The 27,882-nt window shown below is 39.3% G+C and overlaps 1 protein-coding gene across 1 annotated transcript; it reads left to right on the top strand.

The window, feature by feature from the left end:
• Nucleotides 1–297: 297 nt before the first annotated feature.
• On the top strand, nucleotides 298–27,882 carry LOC124643839 (scavenger receptor class B member 1-like). The gene is made up of 11 exons (XM_047182948.1): nucleotides 298–527; nucleotides 8,032–8,142; nucleotides 13,572–13,716; nucleotides 19,555–19,696; nucleotides 22,747–22,947; nucleotides 23,671–23,790; nucleotides 24,994–25,117; nucleotides 25,445–25,588; nucleotides 26,040–26,158; nucleotides 26,521–26,649; nucleotides 27,309–27,882. The coding sequence occupies exons 1-11, from the start codon at nucleotides 335–337 to the stop codon at nucleotides 27,552–27,554; spliced, it is 1,674 nt and encodes a 557-aa protein (XP_047038904.1). The 5' UTR covers nucleotides 298–334; the 3' UTR covers nucleotides 27,555–27,882.

Raw genomic sequence — 27,882 nt, 5'->3', positions numbered from 1 at the left:
CCATGTATGGATGGGTGCATGGGTGGACTCTCGCCATGATAAAAAACTACTTTATTCGTCTCTTACTACTTTATTTCAGGAAAATGTGACGTTAATTCTCTTTAAATTACCCCTAATATAAACACAAAATCAGAAAATTCAGAAACGCGATTCTTATTCCTTTTGGTAGATTTTTTCTCGCGTGCGGTCATTTCCAACATAGTGTAAACAAAAAAAGAAAGAAAAACAAAAATACCCAAACTAAAACACCTCCAAATTATTCCATTACCATCAATTCATATTACCATCAAACTAATTCAAAAATCCTTCTTTTCAGAATACCAAACTCTCAAAAATGTCTTCCGCCAAAATTCTAGAAGACAACGGTTCGTCATCAGGGTCTCTGAGATCAGAAGATACAGATTCGACTCCAGAAAGTGCCACAGACTCACTAAATAGTTTGTTCAAGACCAAAGACAATGTATGTGTTGAAAACTGCATTGAAAAGGCTGAGTGCGAGAGTGGGAGAAAGAGGGGAGTTTGTTGCAGTAAGTAAATAATTTACCTAATCTAAACTAATATTATATAATCTTCGGAGCCTTTTTCTCCAACTATGTTGGGGTCGGCTTCCAGTCTAACCGAATGTAGCTGAATACCAGTGCTTTACAAGGAGCGACTGCCCTATCTGACCTCCTCAACCCAAAACCCTCTTGGTAAGACTGGTTGTCAGACTTACTGGCTTTTGACTACCCGTAACGACTGCCAAAGATGTTCAATGACATCCGAAACACAGTCATTGGTGTCCAAGATTTACTTAGAGAGTACATACAAACTTTGAAAAGTTGCATTGGTACTTGCCTGATCTGGAATCTCACCCACATCCTCATACTGGTGAGGTTGCTATATACCAGACTGGTTCTTTACCCACTAGGCCACCACGACTTTTATATTAAGAGCTAATTACGTATGAATGCTAAAATATAAACTCGTAAAATACAAAAGTCTAAATGGCTGCCACTCCATAAATACGTTACTTACCATAAACAAAATAAACCCCAAACTTCCTCCTTCCATATTAGCCAGTCAATAGACAAACTTATTCTATTTTTAATCATGTGACAAAGGCAGCATACGTATTCAGCCTAGTTACGATCTCGTTCGACAATGAGTGTCCTAGGGCTTCGAAAACATAAATAGTAGTGTTACATGTTTTGCATATTAAAAAAGGTGGTGGTTATAGAATCGTGACTAATTTTTGTTGGTTCTGTAGGTCTGAAAATATTTTTGAGGCTTCACTGATTGCTTTGCTTGAGAACCATGTGGTTCGATTAGGAAAAAGCATTTAGTGTTCTAGAGAGACGATTGCCGTTTCTGTCGGGTGTGTGGAGTAGGTAGTTGCCAGCGCTAGAGAAAGCTAGTAATTTCTTCAAGAATTACACATTTGATAAAAACCGCATGAAAATCCATTGAGTCGATATATCGCTAGCAGATGGCTTGGCGAAACTTGGCTTAGGACATTTTTTAAAATGAAGTGTCTTTAGTCACTTTACATGTAATATTTATATACGAGAATACGGACCTCTACTCAGCACCACACATGTTACCATTTCTAAAATCATCCTCTATTCAAATTTCAACCCTAACAAAACGGCTTAAGACTCATCTACCTAAACAAAAGCCGTTTACAACACGCAAATATAACTTTGCACACATCATTTACGTTGAGCGCTCATAAAATGGCGTTGTGACGTAATAATAATGACGTCATTCACAGCATAATAGGTTATTGAGGTCAGTAGTAATAATCTGTATATCTTAGACACCATTGATTGTGTTTCAGATGGCACGTTAAACTGTAGGTCCCGGCTGTCATTGAACATCTTTGGCAGTCGTTACGGGTAGTCAGAAGCCAGTAAGTCTGAAGCCAGTCTAACCAAGGGGTATCGGGTTGCCGGGTAACTGGGTTGGGGAGGTCAGATAGGCATTCGCTTCTTGTATAGCACTGGTACTCAGCTGAATCCGGTTAGACTGAAAGCCGACCCCAACATAGTTGGGAAAAGGCTCGGAGGATGATGATGAGTACTAATCTGAATTGATAAGTCCACGGAGTAAGGAAAGATGAGAGATGTCATAATGCAGGTAGGTCAGGCGCCTTCTTCTGGGTCAAAAACGTACGGTGGGCATGATCAAAACCATCAGTTACGAGTGAACTAACGAGGTGTACGGGTCCTTTGAGACATCTATACTTTAACGATTTTTGCCATAAAAAAATGGTCGGGTCCAAAGAAGGCATATAAGGGCGAAGACAGTAACGTTCCTCGTCCCCCGAACACCCGCATGTTGTCGCGCTACTTTCTTAGGAGATTTTGCGTTATGGCACCCTTTTTTTAACGACGACGTCAAAAATCATCAAATGACCCCTCCTGCTGTGGGTTAGCAGCGGTGAGGGAGTGTCCGACTCTAACTGACTAAAAACCGTCGTGTTCCGTCGTAGGCCTTTTATGTACCAGGGCCGCGGTATCTCTTTCGAACAATCCCGAAGCCTCCGTTATGGCACCTCCGCTAGTCATTTTGTTCTCCATGTATTGAACGCTCATGAAAAGGCGTTGTGACGTTATAATAATGACGTCATATAAGACTTAATAGGTTATTGAGGTCAGCTACTAATCTGTATTGATAAGTCGTTAAGGAAAACCGTCGTCTAGGATGGGTGGCATTATCATACAATACTTACAACAGTTTATGAGATCATAATCAGCTGATTCAAATAATTAATTCTAGTTTCAGCCTTGAACTTTAATTGATTTGGCTAGCCTTTTCCTTTCAATGGAAGGTTTGGTGGTTTTTCTGCCTAATGCTGTTAACTAAGTATGAATGTAGATGGATGGAGAAGAAGAGGAAGACCTATGAAAAGATGGATGGATTGCCTGAAAGATGACATGAATAGGAAGGAAGTGAGTGTCAGTATGACGAGTGACAGGGGAAAATGGAAGAGGATGACATATTGCGCCGACCACAGATAAAATTGGGAACAAGGCAGGAGGAAGAAGAAGTTGTTAACTGAAAAAAGCGAACAGGGTGAAGAAATTAAATAAGAAAAAGTTAATTTTCTTGATCATTTATTTAGACTTATTTATAGAGCGGCAACTAGGGTAGATGGGATTTTGATATTTATATATCCATAGTTCTGAGTAATGTACATGCTTGGTAACTCGCTTTCAGTATCTGAAAACCTAAAGAAATGAGATAGCTAATTAATAAACAGGAAATATTTTTTCCTGTCGTGGTGTCCTAGTGGGTAAAGGACCGCAAGTATGAGGGCGCGGATTCGATCCCAGGTCAGGCAAGTACCAATGCAACTTTTCTAAGTTTGTATGTACTTTATAAGTATATCTTAGACACCATTAAATGTGTTTCGGATGGCACGTTAAGCTGTAGGTCCCGACTGTCATATAACATCCTTGGCATTCGTTACGGGTAGTCAGAAGCCAGTAAGTTTGACATCAGTCTAACCAAGGGGTATTGGGTTGCCCGGGTAACTGGGTTGAGGAGGGCAGATAGGCAGTCGCTTCTTGTAAAGCGTACTCACTAAAACTTGACACACTAAAACTTGTACTCAGCTGAATCACACCTGGGGATGATGACGGGATAGGTAGTAGTTTCTACTGTACGTGGGTGAAACCGCGGGAAAACGGCTAGTACATAAATAAATCTTTAACCACGTGATCGCCTAACTTAAACCAATGAGTAATAAAATAACTAATAATAAATAATTAAATACAGTTGTGTAACTGTTTAATTTGTATTCATAATGTTGATATTACGAGTGTACTGACCTCGGAAAGCCTGGGCCTTGAAAACTATCGGTTTAGATATGTCTTCGTCTAAACAGAAGATACCTATTAAACTTTGCGTTAGATTTTTGGAACAAAAGAGCCCTGGATTTTAAATCATCTGCTTAACTTTTTCCCAAGTATTTAGGGGATGGCTTCCAGTCTAACCGAATGATATATATGTATGTCTTCGTCTTAATAGAAGATTTTAAGCTTCGGGTAACATTTTTGGAAAAGAAAACCTGATTTATAAATCATCTGCCTAGCCTTTTCCAAAGTATCTTCCGGACCGCTTCCAGTCTAACCGAATGATATACATACATATTATGTCTTCGTCTTAATAGAAGATTTTGTACTTTGGGTTAGATGTTTTAAAAAAAAAACCTGAATTTTAAATCATCTGCCTAGCCTTCTCTCTTCTCCAACTATGTTAGGGTCGGTCGGCTTCCAGTCTAATTGGATGCAGCTGAGTAGGCAAGTTTGTAAGTAGAGTATGACTAAGTAGATACAACAGTGCCATATGAAACGACTGCAACTAAGTTACCCGGGTAACCCGATACCTCTATATAAAATTGATTGTCAGGCTTAGACTCTAGCTCAAATTCACCGCTGCAGTATTGTTCGCGCGAGTTACCCCTGCCCTGGTACATAAAAGGCCTACGACGGAACACGACGGTTTTTAGTCAGTAAGAGTCTGACACTCCCTCACCGCTGCTAACCCAAGAACAAAATGTCCCATTAGTTCTACTGCAAATGTTCAGTGGAACTAGTGGGAATACCAATAAAAACCATAATTCCCACTAGTTCTACTATTTTGTTACACCTCAAATAGTAGAACTAGTGGGAAAAAAAGTTCCCATTAGTTCTACGGTAGATCTAAGCAGTAGAACTAGTGGGAACAGACCCAGCGGGAGAGGTCATTAGATGATTTTTGACGTCGTAAAAAAAAAGTCAAGTTCACCGACAACATAAACGTCTGATTTTTCGTACAGTCTCACCGATTTTTGATGCAGTTGACAGTAGCTGTCAATTAGTACAACCTAATGTTATTTTCCATTGACATATATTCTAGCGATAGACAAGAACATCCGTACAAATAATTTACCCGCTTAAGTCGTCTGTTGACATCTCGTTGACGTATTGTGACATGTAGTCATCCTCATTGATGTTAATTGCAGAAGTGTCGCTCGTATTTTGCCTACATTTTTCATTACTCAAAAAGTTTATATCTAAGTGAATTCAAAATCATGTAATATATCAAAAAGTTTATTTATATCTAATTGAATGCAAAATCATGTAATATATTAAAACCAGGAACTTATTTTTAGAGTTTTTAATATTAATTACGATGTTTTTTTTCTTAAGAGGGCTATCACAAATTTTCGCGAATTTAATTATTTTTTCTTGAAAGTAAGAACATACCATGACAAAGTGAAGTCTGTTTTCATTGATATTTTACCTACTGCCAGTTTTATGGCACATCTGTTTCTGCACGATTTTCTTAATCCATAATTTAAGATGGCGGGCGGGAACAAATTAATGCATATTTGTAAAATTGAATTATAAATGAAAAGTATGATATACAAGCGTTGTAATAGCATGAACAGCGTGTAATTTTACTAACTTGACTCTCGAATAGTTTATATGTGTAAGTTTATACCTTGATATGTATTTTCTATTTTATAATTGTCGTTTCATAGACATCCATCTGACGCAGGTGTCAAAATCGCTCTGATTTGCCATTTTGGGCACTGCATAGTCTGCAGTGCAGTTCAGTGTGGTAAGCTTTTTGTTCGGAACGTTCTATCTAGTACGTAGTACATATATATCGATGTTATTTTCCCATAAAAACTGACAGCTGTCAATTGAACAAAAAATTCGGTACCCCTATAAACTGTTGTTAAAAAAAAAAAACAATATGATACCAGTTTTAGCGAAAGGATTAGGAAGGATATGTAACAAACGTGGTACCTACCATAAATAGTAACTCAAGGTTTAAGTACCTACTTACAAACCAGCTGGCAAGGCAATATGTAATTTTGACTATTGCATCTACTGCGCTTGAGTTCCTGTTTTAGAAATAGATTTGTTATTGACATAGTGAAGTTTCGTTTTTGAGATTACTTACCTTCCTACTTAATTAAGTTGCATTTATGTTCGCACAGAACTTAAATAAATAAAATTAAAAAAGAAAAAAAACTTTTTTTTTAATGTACTTATTTTTTCTTTGTGCTAATCGACATATATTAACCAGTATATTAACGTATTTAATTTAATGAGATTAGGTACAACACACTCTGTATAAATACATTTTTGTAATAGTCAATAGTCATAGCAGAACTCTAAAAAGTAGTGATTGTTTTTAGATGCAGTTTATTTCGTTAGACAATTATGCAACGTGCATTAAAATGCATTACACTCAAGGCTATCGGATATGCAATAAGTACTTATGCATAATTTATGCAACTCTAATTAAGATTTGGCTGTAAAATAAAAATAAACTACCTTACTTAGTACTTACTAAGAAATGTCTAAGTATTTGAGAGTTAGGATGTGATTTCCGAGGTCAATACACAGATGGGTGACTTGTTGTGATGAGTCCGACTTTCTGGCTTCTGACTACCCGTAACTACTGCCAAAGATGTTCAAATAACAGCCGGGACCCACCAATTACCGTGCCTTCCGAAACACGGAGGAACTCGTCATGACAAAGTCGGTGCCCAGCATGATCGATCGATCCTTGCGGCTTAAAGCGGGTCCAGACATGCATAATTTTTTCGATCCGATCGCCGTATCGTATCTGCGTATCGTATCAAGCACCGTATCAAGTTGTGGACGCCTCCGATTTGCTCCGTAAAGCTGGGTATCCGTTTGCGCAGCCTCGTGGCGAGCTGCCTCGACCTGAGCGTGCCGCGGGCTGCGGAAAGTACATGCGTCTCCACTTGAGCACACATAATATCGTATCGAGCGGCAAGCCTCAACCCGAGCCACGATTTTCTCAATTAACCACCATGGTTGACGCACGTAAAGTCGCTGCAGCATTAGTAGTAATTAGTCAATATAAAAGGAAGCAACATAAGCTTGCTTATTATTTTCAATTGTTTATTATAATGATACGGTGAAGTTGGATCCCACAAATGTCGGTGGTTTACATATAACTTAATTAATTCGATACATTTCTCATTATCCATTTTGCCGCGTGCTGAGCACACGTACGTCCGTCTCCACTGAACGCACGCCTCACACTGAGGCGTCTTTGAGCATGGCCACTTACCGACACGATTTGGCTCGCCGCGTGGCCGCCTCGTTTGGTTCAAGTCGCGGCAAGCCTCGACTCGCGGCACGGTCTCCACTAGATCTGCCTCGGGTCGAAGCAGCCGCTCCGCCCGAGGCTGCCTCAAATGGATACCCAGCTTAAGATGGACAAAAACCGACACAACATGGGACGGGCCGTATCATAACGGCGTATCGAGATCGCGTACCTATCACCCGTCCACATATGCGATCATAATACGCGTGGTCGATACGGATACGGTGATCGGATCGGGCAAATGATACATATCTGAACCCGGCTTTACATAGACACGAACGTGGTATCACTATTCAAACGTGAATGAATTTGCTATACATAGTAAAATAATGTGGTGGTGAGATGCCAAGTCGTTCATTAAGTCTTGGACTCCTGCTATGCACAGTTACAAAATACGAGCGTGATGGATAGAATTTACAAAGCTTCATTATAAGTGCACTGGAGGAATTCACGTGAGAATTTGATCACAAAATATACTTTGCTAATATTAGAAACCTAAAGTTTCGCTTGATTGCTTGTTCCCCTAATGTCAAGAATTGAAAACTCTTGACTAAAAACTACTTTTTATGAATTATTCGTGAAGGCTACCAAAGTACCTACTGAAAAGATTTGAAAAATTATTTCACTGTTAGAAGCTACACTAGCCCCAGATGAGGCTATACTTGCTTTATCAGAAATGGGAGGAAGTTCCACCGGGATGCGGGTGAAACCGCGAGAAACAGCTAATGTTAGATGCTCGTAGGTTAAATTAATTATGTAGGTGGGACAAAATACTTCTCTTTGTTATTTATTTCTTTATATTTTGCCTACCTTTTTATCTAAAGTCTAATTCTCCAGTTTGACGAAAGTTCTGAAATCTAGTTCTAAATATCTGCTTACCTGTCTAATACAAAGTTCTTTTGTTTGCAGGTCCAATAGTACAATGTGTATGGGGAGTCCTGATGATACTCCTGTCGATAGGCAGCTTTATCTTCACGCCTTTAGACTTCATGCTGCTTGAGAAACTGAATATGAGGCCTGGTGAGTAATACTATATCAATAACCGCTGCAGGTGCAGCGTGAGGGAATGTCAGACTCTTACTGACTAACACGCATCATGTTCCTTCTTAAGCCCTTTATGTACCAGCATTGCGGTAACTCGCGCGAACAATCCCGCAGGTCTTGAATCCTGAACGTCAGAGTCTGAAATCGCCAATCCGCCTTCTCTGTATGAGAAGAGCCAGATAAAAAATTGATATGATGATGAATAGACTAATTGGGCCAAAGTGCTTGATCTCGAAGGAGATCAGGCATATGCGCAGGACATATTATACCTAGTGCATTTAGCGTATACGAAGACACATGTGCACTCACTATTCCTTCACTCTCATAACGCGGTGGGACGACAATCCGACACCACCGGAGAGAGATCAGGCGCAGGACCGACATTAACGAGCTGTGCGATGTGAATCAATCACCAACTTCCAGACTCTGGGCTGCTTTGTGGAAATTTATGAAAACCCACAGTGATTTCGACCCGACCCAAGAAAAAATGCGGAACCCCGTCCACGACAGACAATCATTGCGTGAAGCTAAAAAACTTAATGATTATTTACTTACAAAAAAAATAAACGCCCCCATTAGGTACAAAGATATATTTAGATACGTATGACTCACTAAACTTATTTTTGGTTACATTATATACAGATTTAGCCTTGACGGGTTTTTAGCAATCAACATATTATATCTAGATAATAATATAAAGATTATTCAGATCAAAATAAAGTGCAATTAATTGCATGATAGATACTGCGTTTTTATTTAAATGTATTTCGTAAAAACCAGTTCACCTTACTTTTGTCGGAAATTGATCGGTATATCTTTTGTTTTTATTTTCCCGAAGTAACTGTGTTTCAGAAGGCACTTTAAACTGTAGGTCCCGGCTGTCATTAAACATCCTTGGCAGTCACTACGGGTAGTCAGAAGCCAGTAAATCTGACACCAGTCTAACCAAGGCGTATTGGGTTGCCCGGGTGACTGGGTTAAGGAGGTCAGATAGGCGGTCGCTTCTTGTAAAGCACTGGTACTTAGCTGAATCTGGTTAGTCTGGTTAGTCTGGTAACTACGTCCCGTACCCGGATGACTGACTACCTATGTCCTTTCTCTGGCTTAATCTAGGCTCTAGACTATATTTAAATGTACGGTTGTTGTAGGGTAAAAGAAGGACAGATAAAGGTTACTTTCATCATCATCATCATCGACTCAGCCATAGGACGTCCACTGCTGAACATAGGGCTCCCCCTTAGATCTCCACAGATACCTGTTGGAGGCGACCTGCATCCAGCGTCGACGGCGACCGACATAAGGTCGTCTGTCCATCTTGTTGGTGGACGTCCACCAACGAGACGGAGTAATAATGACAGATTTTATTTTAATTATTATTTATTTCTTTAGGAAATAAGAACGCAAAAATTACCTGTTGCAGTTGTTAACAAAAGCACCATTCAGGTATTGTTTACACCTACCATCATCATCATCATCCTCCGAGCCATTTTCTCAACCATGTTGGGGTCGGCTTCCAGTCTAACCGGATGTAGCTGAGTACCAGTGATTTACAAGAAGCGCCCTGTCTGACCTCCTCAACCCAGTTACCCGGGCAACCCAATACCCCTTGGTTAGACTGATGTCAAACTTACTGGCTTCTGACTACCCGTAACGACTGCCAAGGATGTTCAATGACAGCCGGGACCTACAGTTTAACGTGCCATCCGAAACACAGTCATTGGTGTCAAAGATATACATAGAAAGTACGTACAAACTTAGAAAAGTTGCATTGGTACTTGCCTGACCTGGAATCGAACCTGCGCCCTCATACTCGAGAGGTTGGTTCTTTGCCCACTAGGCCGCCAACGATCAATGACATAATAATGCCAAAAATGACGTAACATAATATTGACATTGACAGCGGAAGCCGCGACATTTTCGTCATCATTTTTCGTCACATGTCATTCACAAGATCAAGGTTACACCAGTGTGTCTAGGTCATATTATGACGAATATTTTATAATGTAAGGTCACAGTTGAAAAGTTGTTTGCATCCAATTTATTTTTAGGGAAGGTAAGGAAGTTTATTTTTGGTTTATTTAGGGCAAAACATATAGAGAGAGGTAGGATATACCTTGATTGAAAGACCTTGGCCATTTATTGTAATTTTCTTTAATCAATCAATCAAATAATACCTAAATACAAAAAAAAAAATGATAGCAGTTATTTAGTACAAAATACAACTTGTAGCTATGCCAAAGCCGCGTGGATCGATCGATCAGAAGGTTAAGCAATGTTTGGCGCGATCAGTCCGTGGATGGGTGACCATCTTGTCATAAAGAATTCTTCCGTGTTTCGAAAGGCACTATAAACTGGTGGATCCCGGCCGTCATTTGAACGTCTTTGGTAGATTATACACGAGCCGAAATCAATTTGTGGGTTTGAGAAACTCCCAAAGCAGCCCGGAGTCTGGGCATTGTCGGTGTTACAACCCCGTTTCTGGGAGGGCACTTAAAGCCGGCGTCCCCATGTGCTACTCAGTAGTCAGTCGTAGTTACAAATCACGTCAGAAGCCGACAGGCCGATTTGATAATGGCCATTAGGGCTTCATCTCCCGAGCCTTTTCCCAACTAAGTTGGGTGGGGTAGCTTCTAGTCCAACCGGATGCTACTTAGTAGCAGTCGTTGTTACAATTCCACGTCAGAGGCCGTCAGGCGGATTTGAGAAAACTCTGACACTAGGGCTTGTTAGGTGATTAAACCTGCAGCTCACTCGATAAGACGAAGATGCGTAAATAAGGACGCATAAGCAAATAAAAGATAGATACTTATGTCACATGCGAATTGATTATATAAACATACAAAGCTTCCTATATTTTATGAGCCAACATTACATAGTCAATGTTTATTCAATCAATATGAGTAAAACCATTTGTTTGATGATTAAACTTTACATTATCACCTAAACTTTGTTTGTTCTTGAGTACCTAGTGGTAACTATGTGGTTTCGAGACAATATGGTCAGAAATAATGTTACTTGTGAGATGACAGCAGATAGAAGAGTATGGAAAGTAATCAGGCGCCTGATCCCTCTCCGGTGGTCCCATTGAGCTATGAGAGTGAAGGAATAGTGAGTGCACTTGTGTCTGAGCAAATGCTTGTTCACTATAATATGTCTTGCGCAGTTGGCTGATCTCCTTACATGATAACAGCCGCCGTAGCCGATAAATCGGCTAGGAGGACATCATCAACATCATGGAAAGTAATTAAATGGACCCTGCCTACTTTGGCTCCTTAATGACTTAATCTTACTTTGATTGAAGAACGGGTTAACACAAAGGACCCTGAGAATTACTTTTTATACATTCCAAATTAATCAACAAAATTATAATAATACAAAAACGCGATATAATGGATATTATTGCAATTATGGGGACTGCAGGATACGCGGAAAAATTTAGGTTTTTCTTGTGCATAAGTAGGTATGCGATTAGAGTGTTTTTTTTTTTCATCACGCGATCCATTGAAAGACAACTTTTTGCCATAACAGTGAGATTTTTTGGTTAAATTGAACAAGAACTCTGATTCAAAGGACTCCAGTTGGGTTCCGCTAGTATAGCGAAGACGACAAAAACGCATGAAGGCAGACTTTAAAATACTGATTCTAATCCCTACTTCCCTGCTAATATTATAAATGCGAAACTAACTTTGTCTGTCTGTCTATCTATCTGGCTGTCTGTCTGTGACGCTTTCACGTCTAAACCACTGAACTAATTTTAATAAAATTTGGTACAGAGATAGAGTTGACTTTGAGAAAGAACATAGGATAGTTTTCATCCCTTACTTTTGAAGAATTCTCTTGGAAACGCGGTATAACCGACCTCTACGCGGGCGAAGCCGCGGGCGAAAGCTAGTTAGGCTATTATATTTTAGATTTATAAAAAATAATGGGTACGTTTTTTTATTTTAACAAAACATTAAATATTTACTAAGATGACGTCACGTTTATGTAAAATTTGTACAGTAAACTGCACATCAGTGGTAACTGTCATGCACCTTAACTCAGTAGTTATAAGTACGATTTTCCTATAAAACTGTTACCACTGACCTGAAGTTGACTGTACCTACTCAAAAGTGACGCAACACAAAATTCAATCGTGTTGTGTTTTCGTTGTTTGTGAGAGAAAAGAAAAATACGTGTCCATTATTTTAGGGCTCTCTAAAAGACGGACTAATTACTTGTTTTTATTCGCCATGCCTACATACCATTACATGCCTATTACAGATCTATTATAGCACTTCATATTATTTTTGACGTTTCTTTTCTTAAAAAATAAAATATTCGTTACCTTTCTGCGGTTTTTTTCTTATATGTAAATATGATTTTGTCAAACCCGCTAAGAAAAGCAATTAGAAATGTCTGAATCAAAATACGTATCAAGTATTTTAGCCCGCAGTTTCAACTACGATTGGAAGGCACTACTTCCAATAAAAAGTATCCTTCTCTTGATGCTTATTTCAACGTTTCAGCCAAATCGGTTTAAATGTTTTTAACTTATTGTAGTGTTCGTCCTACTTGTTTCCCTGTTATTACCATACGACAAGTAAGATGTCGGCTCGCTTGCATATGTATGCACTTCTTACTCCGTGCCACACTCTCTCACTGTTTCCCGCCAACTGACCATAATGTCAAGATGCATCTCCGTGTCTATACATTCCACGAGACGATAGATATATAAGTTATGAATAGACCCTGTAAATACCTTTTTTTTAACGAAGGCTAAAATCATCAAATGATCCCGCTGTATGATAGCAGCGGTGAGGGAGTGTCAGACCCTTACTGACTAAAAACCGTCGTGTTCCGTCGTAGGCCTTTTATGTACCAAGCCCGCTGTAACTATTTCGAACAATCCCGCAGCCCCGGACCTTATATACAACATGTAACTTAATTAACGCACATCCTGAAATTAGTTTGTTCAGAATCGTTTACTGAATCGATTTATATCATTTTTAATATAGGTAATTTTTTATCCCAAAAATAATTAAAACTACGGAAATTATTGTCATATTCACCCTGTACAGTCAAAACAAATTCAAATAGACCGTAACTCAAAGTAATAAGACTTCGTGTATTGTCGGCTTTTTCCGTAGTTTCGTTATGTTGTGTCGAGTCGAGAGGCGCGTGGCGCGATATTTGCGTGCGTAGTAGTATGACCAAAAAGTTCTCCAAGAATTGGTATAACTAATTTAGTAAATAACAATGCATATACATGTTAAATTAAAAATTCAGTGTACCTATGTATTATGATTATAACATAATATTCTAATTGGGGTGTTTGAGGGTGTGCGTTAATTACGTTACATGTTGTATACCTTAGACGGTATTCTTTGTCAAATGCCCTAATCAAAACATACCCTTGTTCCCAGGCATGCCACCATACGACTGGTGGTCGGACCCGCCCGATGAGGTCAAGCTGAAGGCGTATGTATTCAACGTGACCAACCACGAGAGGTTCTTGCTAGGGTTGGACGATAAACTCAATGTGGAGGAGATTGGACCTGTGGTTTATTTGTAAGTATTTACTTATTTATATTATTTACTAGCTGTCCTGATTGTTTCGGAAAGCACGTTGTTGGTCATTTGAACATTTAGAGGTCATTACGGGGAATCTGAAGCCAGAAAATCTGACATCCAGTCTTACCAAGGGGCCTCGGGTAGCTAAGTTGAGTAGGAAAGATGATCGTTCCTTGTAAAACACTGGTACTCAGCTGCATTCGGTTAGACTGGAAGCCGACCCTGACATAGTTGGGAAAAGGCTGGGGATATGATGAGTTACAAGACTTCAAAAGCTAGTTACATAACTCAGAATAAGTACCTACATGATACGTAAAATACATACTTGGTGGAAGAAACGTTAAATACATACATAAAGACATCTATACATATAATAAATCTGTAAAAAAACTGTGTCTGTACATTGAATATATTAAAAAAATAATAATTGAGTGGGGTTTAGAAACAGTGATGGAGCACAAATCCAAAAAAAAAATCTGTCTGTATGTCTGTATGTCTGTATGTCTGTATGTCTGTATGTCTGTTTGTTTGTACACGCTAATCTTCGGAACTACTGGACGGATTTCAATGATTTTTTCTTTGTTGTATCAGTATTAAGCCTGGTCAACATATAGGCTATAATTTATCTTCGAAACTTGAAGACCTGATGCAGAACACCAACAGACCAACAAAACTATAAGAGATACAAAAATGGTGCCATGGCAAAAATTGTTTCATGTGATGAGCATTTTCAGTTGAGATAATAAATTTTAAGATCTGGAATACCTGATGTGGAACCCCAAGAGCCCAGCTTCTCTGTACCATATACAGGTATGACGTTTTAGCAAAAGTTGTTCAATTTGATAAGCACTTTCTATTGACTTATATAAATTGAAGATCTAAAACACCTGATGTGGAACTCCAGGGGCCCAGCTAGACTATAGCATATAGAGGTATGACGTTTTAGCAAAAGTTGTTCAATCTGATAAGCACTCTCTAAAACACCTGATGTGGAACTCCAGGAGCCCAGCTAGACTATAGCATATGAAGATATGACGTTTTAGCAAAAGTGGTTCAATCTGATAAGCACTCTCTATTGACGCACATATAAACATCGAAGATCTGGAACACCTGATGTGGAACTTCAAGAGCAATACTACACTTGAAATGTATAGAAATTAATGTTATGAAATAGGTATGGTGAATCAAAAAAAGTAATTAGTCCGTCTTTAAGATAACCCTAAAATAATGGACACGTATTTTTTATCTCTCTCTCACAAACAAATAATAACGAAGATACAACAACATTATTATATCTCATTATTATTTTGTATGTCTCTTCCAGACCTCGGGACTACAAAGTTCCGAATTTTTGGGAGGCAAACGTGGGGCCGAAGCCAACACGCTGAAGCCCTTTTGAGACAACTTTAATGAAATGGTGACACAAATGACAAAACCGACGATTATCCCTTTAAACACTATAAAAATGAACCCAAGGACAATCCCCGGTGGACGTCGTTAAAAAAAAGACAATCCCCGGTACTGTGCTAAACTATTGCTAACTATGGAGGAAAACTACTTGGGCTATTGTGATGGGATATTAGTGGATGACAATGTATTAGGTACATGTAAAAATGGCAGGTGGAGACTCGCCACCTCACTTACTGGGCCCCCGGGAACCAGTCACTGAATAGCAACAAGAGGGCAACAGGGACATGAGCGGCTGAAGGGTGAGGACACCTCGGCGGCCTTTAAACGCAGATTACGCGCTCCCTGTGCTTACCATGAGGCACCTACCCTCCGAGCAGGGCTACTAATCCTGCTCTAGCGACTCCACTCTGGACGGCCAAGCCAAGCCAGAGGCGTGAGACCTACCCCCGTCATAGTTCACTCCGACCGGCCGGAGATGGGGGACAGTATACTCTCCCTGGAGAACTCAGTATATATAGCCCCGCGGGGTCGCTACTCCCCGTCATCAGCCTCAGATGTCCTGCAGTGCCTATATCTCATTATTATTGTCGTTATTATCTCAAGAGCCTTTGTCCCAATTATGTTAGGGTCGACTTCCAGTCACGATGCAACTGAGTACCAGTATTTACAAGGAGCGACTGCCTATCTGACGTCCACAAACCGGTTACCCGCTCAACCCAACACCCCTTGGTAAGACTTACTGGCTTCTGACTACCCATAACGACTGCCAAGAATGTTCAATGACAGCCGGAACCTACAGTTTAACATCCCCTCCAAATAACGGTCATTGGTATCCAAATTATACGTAGAAAGTACATACGAACTTACAAAAGTTGCATTGGCAGGCACTTGCCAGACCTGGAATCAAAGACGCACGCTCATACTTGAGAGATTGGTTCTCTACCCACTAAACCACCACGACTTTGTCATCTATTTAATGTTTTTTTACGCGGACTAAATAGAATCACTACTTTTATCCCTATGGTCACGTCTATTGCGGTTCAGCTCTCAGCGTTTTGTTTAGTCTGCTGTGCTTTTGCCGTTAAAGTACAAAAATTAAATATATGGAACGTTTCTAATGGTTATGCGTATTCCGTTGTTTTCAAGTCAACGGGCCCTTAAAATTCAATATCAGACTATTCAGATCTTTGATTTTGCTGACCCCGTAGTCGCTGGCATAAGGGACAGGATCCGCGTACGAAGTCGCGGGCAGAAGCTAGTACTGAATATTCCTTTCAGTTTCAATCGCGTTCCGATTAAACCAATAACCGCACTCGGCCTGATTTGGTTAGTTAGTGCGACTGCTGTTCATGGGGTCTCGGGTTTGCTTCCCAGATTGGGTCCAAATAGCTTTACATAAAGCAACACGGAGTATGGAATTTGATAGGATAGTGATTGATAGGCTCTCCGGTGTGAAGGAATAGTATTTTTTTTTTATTTTTTATTTTTATTTATCCACAGTTACATACAGTTTGTTTGCCTTAAAATTAAGTAAGGTACATTTGTTAGGTGTAACTATATTGTAGTAGCAGACATTGCTTTCTTGGATCGGCGGTCCCCAAACTAGGCTAGGCCTGTATCTTGGGAAAATTGCACCTGTGTCTGCGTAAATGCTTGTGCACTATAATATGTCCAGCACAGCTGACTGATTTTCTTATATGAAAACAGCTGCCTTGAGTGACCAAGTGCTTACTTTTTTTTGCAAAGGAATTATTCGACCAGAACTAGGAGGAGGTGCCTTAACCTTTGATCCAAGACTTACGAAGGTTTGACAGTCTCAAAATAACGTAACATTTTGGACCATTACTTGCTTTTTAAACGCTCATCGCGTTTCTTTGCATAATTTGTCCATACAAGGTCACTTAGAGGGCAAGGTTGAGTTCTTGGCTAGGCAGACTTTTAAGTACATTTTTTTATAGTAAATGCATTACACAAGCACGACCGTAATCCGACTCGCCCGGAGAAAGATCAGGCGCAGGAGGACCGACATTAACGTGCTCTCCGATGCATGGCGGTATCAATCACCATCTCTAGACCCCGGGCTGTTTTGTGAAAGTTTCTCAACCCCACAAAGAATTTAGATGGTTATGGAAAAAGGCATCTTTGCTATGATTATTTTTTGACTAGCATCGATGTTTCACCAGTGTCCTACCGCAACTACTCTGCGCACCCGGATTTATATTGCCTTTTGTAAATATAGCCTTACTCCTGGGTTATCTAACACTGAAATATTTTTTTGAATTGGACTAGTGGTTCCTTTAATAAGCGCCTTCAAACAAACTCTCATATTAATCTCTCTCAAACCTAAATATCTTAGACAGGAAATGTAGGTAGCAGAAATCTTTTCTCTAAATTCACTTTCTTCTTCCTTAATAAACAATCGTTTAATTTTTAAGCGTTGATTGTCAAGTACCCAATAAGTAACGTCTGGTTAAAAGTTACAAGGAACTACATAACGGCAGTTAGCGTTAAGGTCAGGCAAGTGATGCAACTCTGTTATGCCTAATGTTTAACGGGTTTAAGGTTTTTGACCAGCAAAAGCTATGACATAAGTTTACCTACTATAGTTTTTCAACGAATCATATTTGTTAGTAGTGGGTATAGTTTTTTTGTATGACTTAACCCATTTTCACCGTTAAAATAAAAACGTCAGTTCTTCTTAAAAAACAAGCGTTTTTTTTATGTAAAACATACATTACATCTGTTTTATAGCTGGTGGCAAAAACTATCGTATATCCTTCTCTCTCCCGCCAGCGGTTTGAACCACATCTCGTGGGCACTACTCCGTACAGCTGGATAAAAAGTAGCCTATTTATTATTTAGCAGTTTACGTCAATGCGCGAATCTCAGGAATCAAAGGCCAATTTGAAAAAAAAAATATCGAGGAAGGTTGTCTTTCCATCTATATCTTTCTTCCTCCTCTATGTGAGAGGAGGCCTGTGCCCAGCAGTGGGACGATAAAAAGGCTGTAACTGTACTTATATCTTAGCTTTTACTACACCATCGCCCTATACTATCAAAACACATAAAGTATTCATAGTAGAAACAAAAAATAAGGAAGTTACACTAGAAGAATACAGATGGTTTTTTCTTATTTATGGTTACCTCAAAAAGGAAGATTTTTTTCGTCATGTGCATCGATTTCTGTGGTTTTTGGATCACGATTTTCTATTTATAGATTTTGGGGTTTTCCCTTGAAAAGATTACTGGTAGTACTTATGATTGCAAGTTCGAGTTTTTTAAAGGTTGGTATAAACCTTCGTATCTTTGTCCTTAAAACATTTTTTGGTAGATCTAAAGCAGTGGTTCTTAACCTTTTTGGCATGAGGGACCACTTTACCAAAAGTTTGTCTTGCCGGGGACCACCCCATTGGTTTACCTAAATTGAGGGTTCTTTGATAAAGAATACGAGCACACTTTGTAATTAGCACTCATTTCTTTATTATTTAGCAAAAAACAAATATTTAAAGATTTTAATTAGATTTTTGTGACTGCATTCTCTTTACTAATTTCTGAATTCTTGGTTCAGTACTGCTCAAAACTAAACGCATGTCGGCAGTGGCATCCAACAGATTTCTATGCTTGTTTTTAACAATCAGAAGCGCCGAAAACCCACGTACGTATTTATAGCTTTAACTAAATTTTTCATTTACAAACTAAACATTGCATTTACAAAACGCAAGTACCTACTGCTATACCCATGTATTTAGTTTCCAAACGCGAATTTTTTTTCGGATTCAAACCAAACATTACGTAAAATGTGGCCCAAACGTACTTAACTTATTGTTTGTTGACAAATGCAATAATAAAGGCACACAGTTTTTGAATACGCGACCGAAGCGAGCGCGAAATTTTAATTATTTTTTAAGACTCAAAGCCAAAATTACGTAAAATGTAGCCCAAACATATTTTTTTTTCTGTTGGACAAGTAAGATGGATATCTTTTATACGTCCATGCGAAAACCCCTGCTCGCGTAGATAAGTCGTTAAAAACAAAGTTAGATTAGCAACGTCGCGAAGCAATGCTTCGCGGACCACTTGGAATGCCTCCAGGGACCACCAGTGGTCCGCGGACCACCGGTTAAGAACCACTGATCTAAAGGAATCTGGTTTATCTACTAAGTAGCTAAGAGTTTGATACTCCCTTTCACTCCAACCACGGTGAGGGCTTATTAGATTCCCAACTTAGCACATATCAAAAGTATGTTCATCGACATTACCCTACCCTTATCCCAATTTATTATTAGTATTCCGCATAACACGTCTTCTTCCATACCATATGAATTATGATATGAAAATGAATATGATGGACCCTAGAGGACTTACCATTCAAATCACACTTTCTTCAATACTTTCAGATAAATCATATTTTTTCCCTTCTTCCAGAGAGAAGCTGCTACATTCAAACGTGCACTTCAACGAGAACAGCACGATGACGTACACGGCGCGACGGTTCCCGATATTCCTGCCGGAGCACAACACTGTCGATCTTAACGCCACCATTATAGTGCCCAATGTCGCTGTACTGGTGAGTTATTTTACTGCAAAACAGCAATTTCTGAACGTCCAAAATTAACAAAAGACAGCCCCCAAAACGCCCAATCTTCACCTCTTCCTATGTGTTTTTGCTGGGAAGAAGTGGCGCAACAAACTTCCCAGTAACTACTAAAGCTTTTCTAAGTTTGTGTGTACTTTCTAAGTATATCTTGAACAACAATAAAAAATGCAATAACGGGAAGCTATAACGGAAAATCTCCCAAGAAGCACTCCCAAGTAGCGCACCCATATGCGGGTGTGAGAGTGACGAGGAACGTTATTTCGTCTTTGCCCTTATATGCGTTCTTTGGAACCCATCATCATCTCTCAAGCCTTTTCCCAACTATGTTGGGGTCGGCTTCCAGTCTAACCGGATGAAGCTAAGTACCAGTTTTTTACAAGGAGCGACTGCCCTATCTGACCTCTTCAACACTGTTACCTGGGCAACCTAATTGCCCTTGGTAAGACTGGTGGCAGACTTACTGGTTTCTGACTACCCGTAACGACTGTCAAAGATGATGTTAAATGAGGACGCTCATTGCGTTAATTTCTGTTAATTGCGGTAATCTTAATAAATAGTTGTTAGAAAATTACTGACGTATATGTTGTCACTGAAAATGGGCCTAAATGATGAGGTGCAATATACTTACACAAGCCAAAAGTCATACCTACATAACCCATTATAATCATACATAATCCGATAAAATGAGCAACACGGATATAGCATGGTAAAGTCCCAAATTAAAAATAATGTCATCATTAGTTTTTGTGATTTTTTTTTCCTATGGCAAAACAAAAAAAAATACTTTGAATCAACTGAAGTAGGTACCTACTCTTTAGTATTTTTATAAGGTACCCACATACTTATATAATTATTTGATCATCAATTATATAGGTATATATGTTTTTAGGACCTACTTATAGTTTTTTTACACGGTGGTGGTTGAAAATATTGACTTGATATTAGGGTTCCGTTCGCAAAAAGTAAAACAGGATATTAACGAACGTGATTTTTCTGCTCGTTTTATAAAATACTAGCTTCCGCCCGCGGCTTCGCCCGCGTCAAGTTCGGTTATATCGCGTTTCCAAGAGAACTCTTCAAAATCCGGGATTAAAACTATCCTACGTTCTTTCTCGAGGTCAACTCTAGCTCTGTACCAAATTTTATTTAAAATCAGTTCAGTGGTTTAGACGTGAAAGCGTAACAGGCAGACAGACGGAGTTACTTTCGCAATTATAATATTAGTAGGGATAGTAAGGAATCCTCCGCGTGTGAGTCCGACTCGCCCTTCGCATTTTTTTAAATTATTTATTAAACACTAACTTTTCATCATAAAAAATACATAGGTCATGCGGACTATTTTTGGACACAATCGTACCGTGTAAGATGGGTTTATTAAATTAATCATATATATTTAGAACTAGCTTTTGCCCGCAACTTCGTTCGCGTGGAATAGTGACTACCAGCAGATTTTTGATTTGACCAATAGATGGCGCTATATGTCCGGAATAATTTTATTTTTATTTTATTTTTGTAATTAAAACTATCCTATGTCCTTTCTCAGGTTTCAAACTATGTCTGTACCAAATTTCACACAAATCGGTTCAGTAGTTTAGGCGTGAAGAAAAGACAGACAGACAGACAGACAGACAGAGTTACTTTCGCATTTATAATATTAGTTTGGATCTATATTTAGAATGTATTTTATAGATACATATATTATAGATTTAGAAGATATATTTAGAATCTTTAGAGATTCAGGGTGTCCAACAAAAAATATGTCCCATGATATATTTATCAATCATCAGTATATAAGTGCACGGGTTTCATGATTGAGCAAGCGTAGTGATTAAAGCTCAATCCTTCTCCGTGTGAGAGGAGGCCGCAGACCAGCAGTGGGACGATACAAAGGCTGATGATGATGATGAGGTGTTAAATAAAGGGACAAAAATCAAGGGCAGGTTTAATATTAACCTTCAATCGAGGAAAATAACAATACCATGAAAAAACATAAAATTACCACTCAAAATGCATAGGTACGCAAAATTCTATGTTTTATTAAACATAAAACATTAGGTACTAAACCTATGCTAATATGGTCAAGGACTCGAAAACAATTTAAATAATAATAGGTTTATTAACAAGAGGATATAATACTCTACTGTTTTCCAAATCAAAATACCGTTTAGATGTACATCCGCGCAATCAAAATGATAAGAAACCATGGATTATATTATATTATAGTCAACTCTTCATTCTTATTGGTACTACTTACTACTACTTACCCGTTGATCTAGTAGTCGCAAAGCTTGACAGTTATCTCGGGTCAAGATCGCTTTACGTACGTTTTAAGAAACTTTTACAAAGAATCAAAGTCTAATCATTTATTTCATTTAGGCCTTTACAAGCACTTATGAATATCAAAAAATATAACTTAGTTTGATTCTAGTTTCCCATTCCAAAAGTAGCTTCCTATGGAGAAGAACGGGCAAGAAACTCCATGGTTACTCTTTTTATGGTTAACATGGTTAATCTGGTCTGGAAGTTGGTGATTGATACACCCATTCATCGGAGAGCATGCGTATTATCTCTCTCGGATGGTGTAGGATTTCCATTCCATCTCGCTATGAGGGTGAAGGAATAGTGAGTGCACCTGTGTCCAAGCAAATGCTCGTGCACTATAATATGTCCTGCGCAGCTGGCTGATCTCCTTATAGAGAACAGCCGCCGTGGCCGACAATTGTTCTGGACGCCATTGCCATACTTATTTGACCAATAGGTATAATCAGCCAAAACAGTGTAAATCAAAGTAAAATGTTTTTATTTCATATAGATAAACCTACGAAACGTCAATAACGTCGGTTCTAAGGAGTAGGTCTTATGGAGAAAAACCGGCAAGAAACTCGATAAACACTCTTTTCGCAAGAGGAGTAAAATCATTGTATAATTTTGCAGTTGTGTTGAACTTTGAAGTTGTATGAGGAAATAATGAATAGATGTACCACACTACAGGTAAATAAAACCTTCAATTATCTTTCCAGGGTATATTCTCCTACCTCCACGACGCGAACTACTTCGTGAAGACCTTACTTCGATCCCTGGTGACGATGTACAATCGAGAACCCTTCGTCAAGAAGACTATTTACGAACACCTGTGGAACTTCACCGATCCTGTGTTGGATATGTCCAAGAACTTGGCTCCGGGGCTGGTGCCGGTCAATAATGCTGGTATGCTGGCTAGAGTGAGTAGATTTTTGAATAGGTCTGAATTTTAAGGAGACCTCGTTGGCGCACTAGTCAGCAGCAGATGAATGCATGGATGTTCTAAAGTTCTAAGTAACTCATCTTTGATTAAACAAGCTGTTGATTTGCATCCGTGCCATAGTCAAGGACGTAATTATGCTAATGATTCTCGACCCAAATCAACAAAAAAAATCGGTACGTAATTTTTATTATTTAGTTTTTTTTCGGAATTCCGTCAATGTCATCTAGCCATATTTAAACTTGGCGCGTGTGTTACTGGCCTTAAAACCGTGCTGCGCCCTCACACAAACGCAAACACAAAGCATACGCAAGAATTATTCATAAATTTCATTCATAAAATTGGGTTACTTCTGAAATACTACGACATAACAATGACAAAAAAAGCAGTGCATATTAGCTATTTCCCGTCTTCTGTAATCCCAATCGATTATTTACGTATTTTATGTCCTCCTCCTGAAGTATGGCACAAATGCAAATCAACACCTTGTATGGTGTACCTACTTATTTTTACGTAGAAATGCCCATGAGCCAAAACACGAAGTTATAATAAAATGAAATGATTTGCTCTTCAAGGAATTTCATATGACATCGGTTTCATCACTGTCGAGCCACGTTGAAGTGGATTATCGGTTCTGTAGTTTTCCGTGAAAGTGTTTTCAACATTCAAATGTTCTGAATGAATCTTAATGTTCTATCTTCAGATTTACGCCGACTTCACAGACGAGATGACAGTTAAAATAGGTCCCCAGTGGGGTCACAAGGAGTTCTTCCAGATCGACCGCTTCAGGGGAGAACCACAGCTCCCTGGATTCGATCCTGATGTAAGTACACCTACATTATAAGTTACTAAAGCTTGGGTTTCCTAGGAAAGCGGTGCCGTCATATAGCGACCGTCATATTACGGCCGCAAATAGACGGTCGTCTTTACGGTGATGACATGCGGAAAGTTCCACGGCCGTTTTAACACACCGTCATAAACTTTTTGTTAGTTGTATCATACTTACTAACCTTTTTTATTTAATATTTCTCAAATTTCACGACACCAATTCTGTTTTAGTTGATTTTTTCTATAATCTTTACTTTTTATATTATATATTGCTTCGTGGTTACGAACGAAATCTATTAAAATTTCGTCGTCCTCGCTGCTCCAAGAGTTGTAACAAATTTTTGACGTTGTTCCGGAAAAAAACACAAATACGTATTAAAAAAGTTTCACCGCTTTCAATAAAACGTTCACCAAACTATCTGACACCGTCAAGACGGCCGTCATGCAAATGGCGGCACCGCTTTTTGAAGTTACGGCGTCAGTTACCGCTCTCTAGGAAACCGCCCCATTTTGTTTACATAGACAACGTTCTGGTGACGTCATTCACTGCTGTATTACGGCCGCTATATGACGGCACCGCTTTCCTAGGAAACCAAAGCTTTAGGGACTACTTCGTATCGTTACTGTTGTTACTGTTACAGCCTTTATATTGTCCCACTGCTGGGCTGCGGCCTCCTCTCACACGGAGAAGGATTGAGCATTAATCACCATGCTTGCTCAATGCGGGTTGCTGATTTCAGACTATATAGTCCAGGTTTCCTCGAGATGTTTTCCTTCACCTTTTTATCAGGCATTGGTTTCTAAGTTATACTTAGAAAGTACTTACAAACTTAGAAAAGTTGCATTGGTACATGCCTGACCTGGAATCGAACCCGCGCCCTCATACTCGAGAGGTTGGTTCTTTACCCACTGGGCCACAACGACTTGAGTGTGGCCCACGAAGTGAGTACACCTACATTATAAGTTACTAAGGAACTACTTCGTATCGTACACCATGATAAAAAGTAGCCTCGATAAATGGGCCATCTAACATTGAAATGATTTTTCTAATCGGCCCAGCAGTTGAACATATAATCATATAGGCTTCTTTTTATTTGAGTGCACGAACGGGACGCGGGTGAATCTTTAGCTACAAGAAGTAGTAACAAGAATTGTTTACGTGTATGTATTAATGAATGTAATTTCCATCGTTTTCCAGGTATGTCCGGACCGCATCTTCGGTTCTACAGAAGGCGTGATGTACGCTCAACGCCTGACCAAGCAAGATGTTCTCAAATATTGGAGAAAAACCGTCTGCAAGCTGATGCCGCTGTATTTTGATAGTGAGTAACCTTTCTAATACGGCGTCCAGACCGTCGGCCACGGTGGCTGTATTCTCTAAGGATATAAGTAGTTTTCTGATATAAGGAGATTAGCCAGCTGAACAGTACATGTTATGGTGCACTCACTATTCCTTCACTCTCATACCGCGATGGGACGACAATCCGACACCACCGGAGAGAGATCAGGCGCAGGACCGACATTAACGTGCTCTCCCGATGCACTTCCAGACATTGGGCTGGTTTGGTGTGTAAAAGATATACCGATATTATTCTTTAAGTTGTCTGTTACTTACCCAAAACATTAAAACCTCCATTCATCCATTGCAGGTGAGCTGACGATGCACAACGTTCCCCTATACAGGTATAACCTGTCAGAAAATGTCTTCGACCGCGTGACGAACGGTACTGACTGCTATGATACCGTACCGAGCCTACACCAAGGGTTAAGCGATGCTTCCAAGTGTTATTTTGGTAAGAATTCATTCCTTGACTTACGGAAGGGTTTCCATCAAATCTTCATCATCATCTACCTGGCCTTGCCCAAGTATGTTGGGGTCGGCTTCTAGTCTAATCGTATGCAGCTGAGTACCAGTGCTTTACACGGAGCGACTGTCTACCTGACCTCCTCAACCCAGTTACCCGGGCAACCCAATAGATACCCCTTGATTAGACTGGTTGTCAGACTTGCTGTCTTCTGACTACTCGTAACGACTGCCAACGATGTTGCATGACAGCCGGGACCTACAGTTTAACGTGCCCTCCACGGTCATTGGCGTCCAAGATACGCTTAGAAAGTACATACAAAGTTGAACTGGTACTTGCCTGACCTGGAATCCAACCCAACACACACCTACTACTAATATATTAGTCTATGCCTACTACTAATAACATAACCAAAAGGTTTTATAACTTATTTTTTCAGATTTCCCAATGGTGGTATCGTTCCCCCACTTCTATACGGGGGGAGTTCCTAAAGACCAGTTTGTGACCGGTCTCAAACCTGACAGGCTGAAACATAACTCATTTGTTATCTTGGAACCCGTAAGTATAAATACCTACTAAGTAGCCGATTTAATTTTATCCTTGGAAGTAAACAAGAAGAAGAGATTCGATTACTCTTTAAACAAATTCTAAACGACCCCAAAAAATACAATGGGATGAGGGCACATAAATGAAAATGTGTCATTACGAAGGACAATGTAAAACTTAGATCGTTTCATGCTTCAAGACATGGTCCCGTGATCACTCCGCTTATCCAGATAAATCCTCAACGGCCTTCCCTAATAAATGATTAACCACTGAAATAATTTTTCGAATAGGTCCAGTTCCTGAGAGTACCATTCAATCAAACTCTTCAGCTTCATAATATTAGTATAGATAAATTATAAACATTTGCTCTCCAGTACACAGGGACGCCATTCGAAGCAGTAGCCAGGATGCAGAGTAATTTAAGAGTCCACGACCTTTCGGGCTTCGATGAGAAGTTTGCAAAGCTCTCCAATACAGTCATACCTCTGTTCTGGGCTGAATATGTAAGTATTAACAAGATATCTTCTTCAGGCAGTCGGTTAAACAGTTAAAAATCTCTATCGCTATTCGCCCTAAGGTTTGCTTTTGGAGAACCCAACTGTGGGTTAAGCTCGCCTTTGTGCATAACTTCTCTGTATTGTATGTGCAGTAAAAGTAATCATAAAAATACCCTATATAACAGTCTTCAGGGTTCCATCTAACTGCCCACTAATATCATCTAAGTTGGTAATAATTACATAAATAGTTATTGTTGAATTTTGCACCGACGTCATAACAAGATCCTCCCGGGTTTCGGAAAGCCCGACTGTTATTTGTACATCCGTAAAAGGCATTACTGGTATCAATCTGAGAAGTCAGAAGCCCCACAGTCTGATATCTGAGTTCTGATATTAGGCGGTCGTTCTTCTTAAACATTGGTACTCAATCGTTACGGGTAGTCAGTCAGAAGCCAGAAAGTCTGACATCCGAAGTCCCTATCGGTTGATCCGGGTAACTGGATTGAGGTGGTCAGATAGACAATCGCTCCATGTGGCACTCTGGTTCTCAGCTGCATCCTGTTAGACTGGAAGTCAACCCCATTATAGTTGGAGAAAGGCTCGGGAAATGATGGGAACTCTATTGATTGAAAAACACGCAATTTTAATGTCTTCTTTTTTTTCAGCACCAAGAAGGTCTCCCAGCTAAAATAAGAAGAGCAGTTTTCTTCACAAGAGTGATTCTACCACCTCTATCTATAATTATATCTACTTTAATGGCCCTTCTTGGCGTCTACCTATTAACCAAACAAATATACAGAAGTAATTTAGAAAGTGACATATTAAAAACTATTTTAATATTGAAAAGTAAAAACGCAACGAACAATAAGGTTTTGGCCTTCGAAAAAGAAACCTTTTTGAAGGCTAGTTAATTTTTTTTAATATTTTTTTTTTATACGTTGTACTTACTTACTGTCTTTGAATCGGTATTTTTTAAGGTTCGTATTTTTGCGAATTTAATATTTGTGTGAGGACCGGTTTATGCGTTTGTTTAACGACCGTTGCCAATATTTTATCTATGTATCTGTTAATTTGGTCACTAGAGATATAATCCTAACGAATATTATAAATGTGAAAGTAGCTCTGTCTGTCTGTCCTTCACGCCTAAACTACTGAACCGATTTGTGTGAAATTTGGTACAGACATAGGTTGAAACTTGAGTAAAGACATGGATAGTTTTTATTCCAAAAAAAATATAAT

Source organism: Helicoverpa zea, chromosome 28 (genome assembly GCF_022581195.2).
Source record: "Helicoverpa zea isolate HzStark_Cry1AcR chromosome 28, ilHelZeax1.1, whole genome shotgun sequence".
NCBI classification, from domain to species: domain Eukaryota; kingdom Metazoa; phylum Arthropoda; class Insecta; order Lepidoptera; family Noctuidae; genus Helicoverpa; species Helicoverpa zea.
The sequence above is the reverse complement of the archived record's forward strand: the minus strand, read 5'-3'. Positions and strand labels throughout refer to the sequence as shown.

Coding starts and splice junctions, on each gene's coding strand:
- LOC124643839 (XM_047182948.1), top strand. CDS start 335: ATGTCTTCCGCCAAAATTCTAGAAGACAACGGTTCGTCATCAGGGTCT. Junction 19,697..22,746: donor TGCCCAATGTCGCTGTACTG/GTGAGTTATTTT, acceptor TTATCTTTCCAG/GGTATATTCTCCTACCTCCA. Junction 25,589..26,039: donor TGCTTCCAAGTGTTATTTTG/GTAAGAATTCAT, acceptor TTATTTTTTCAG/ATTTCCCAATGGTGGTATCG.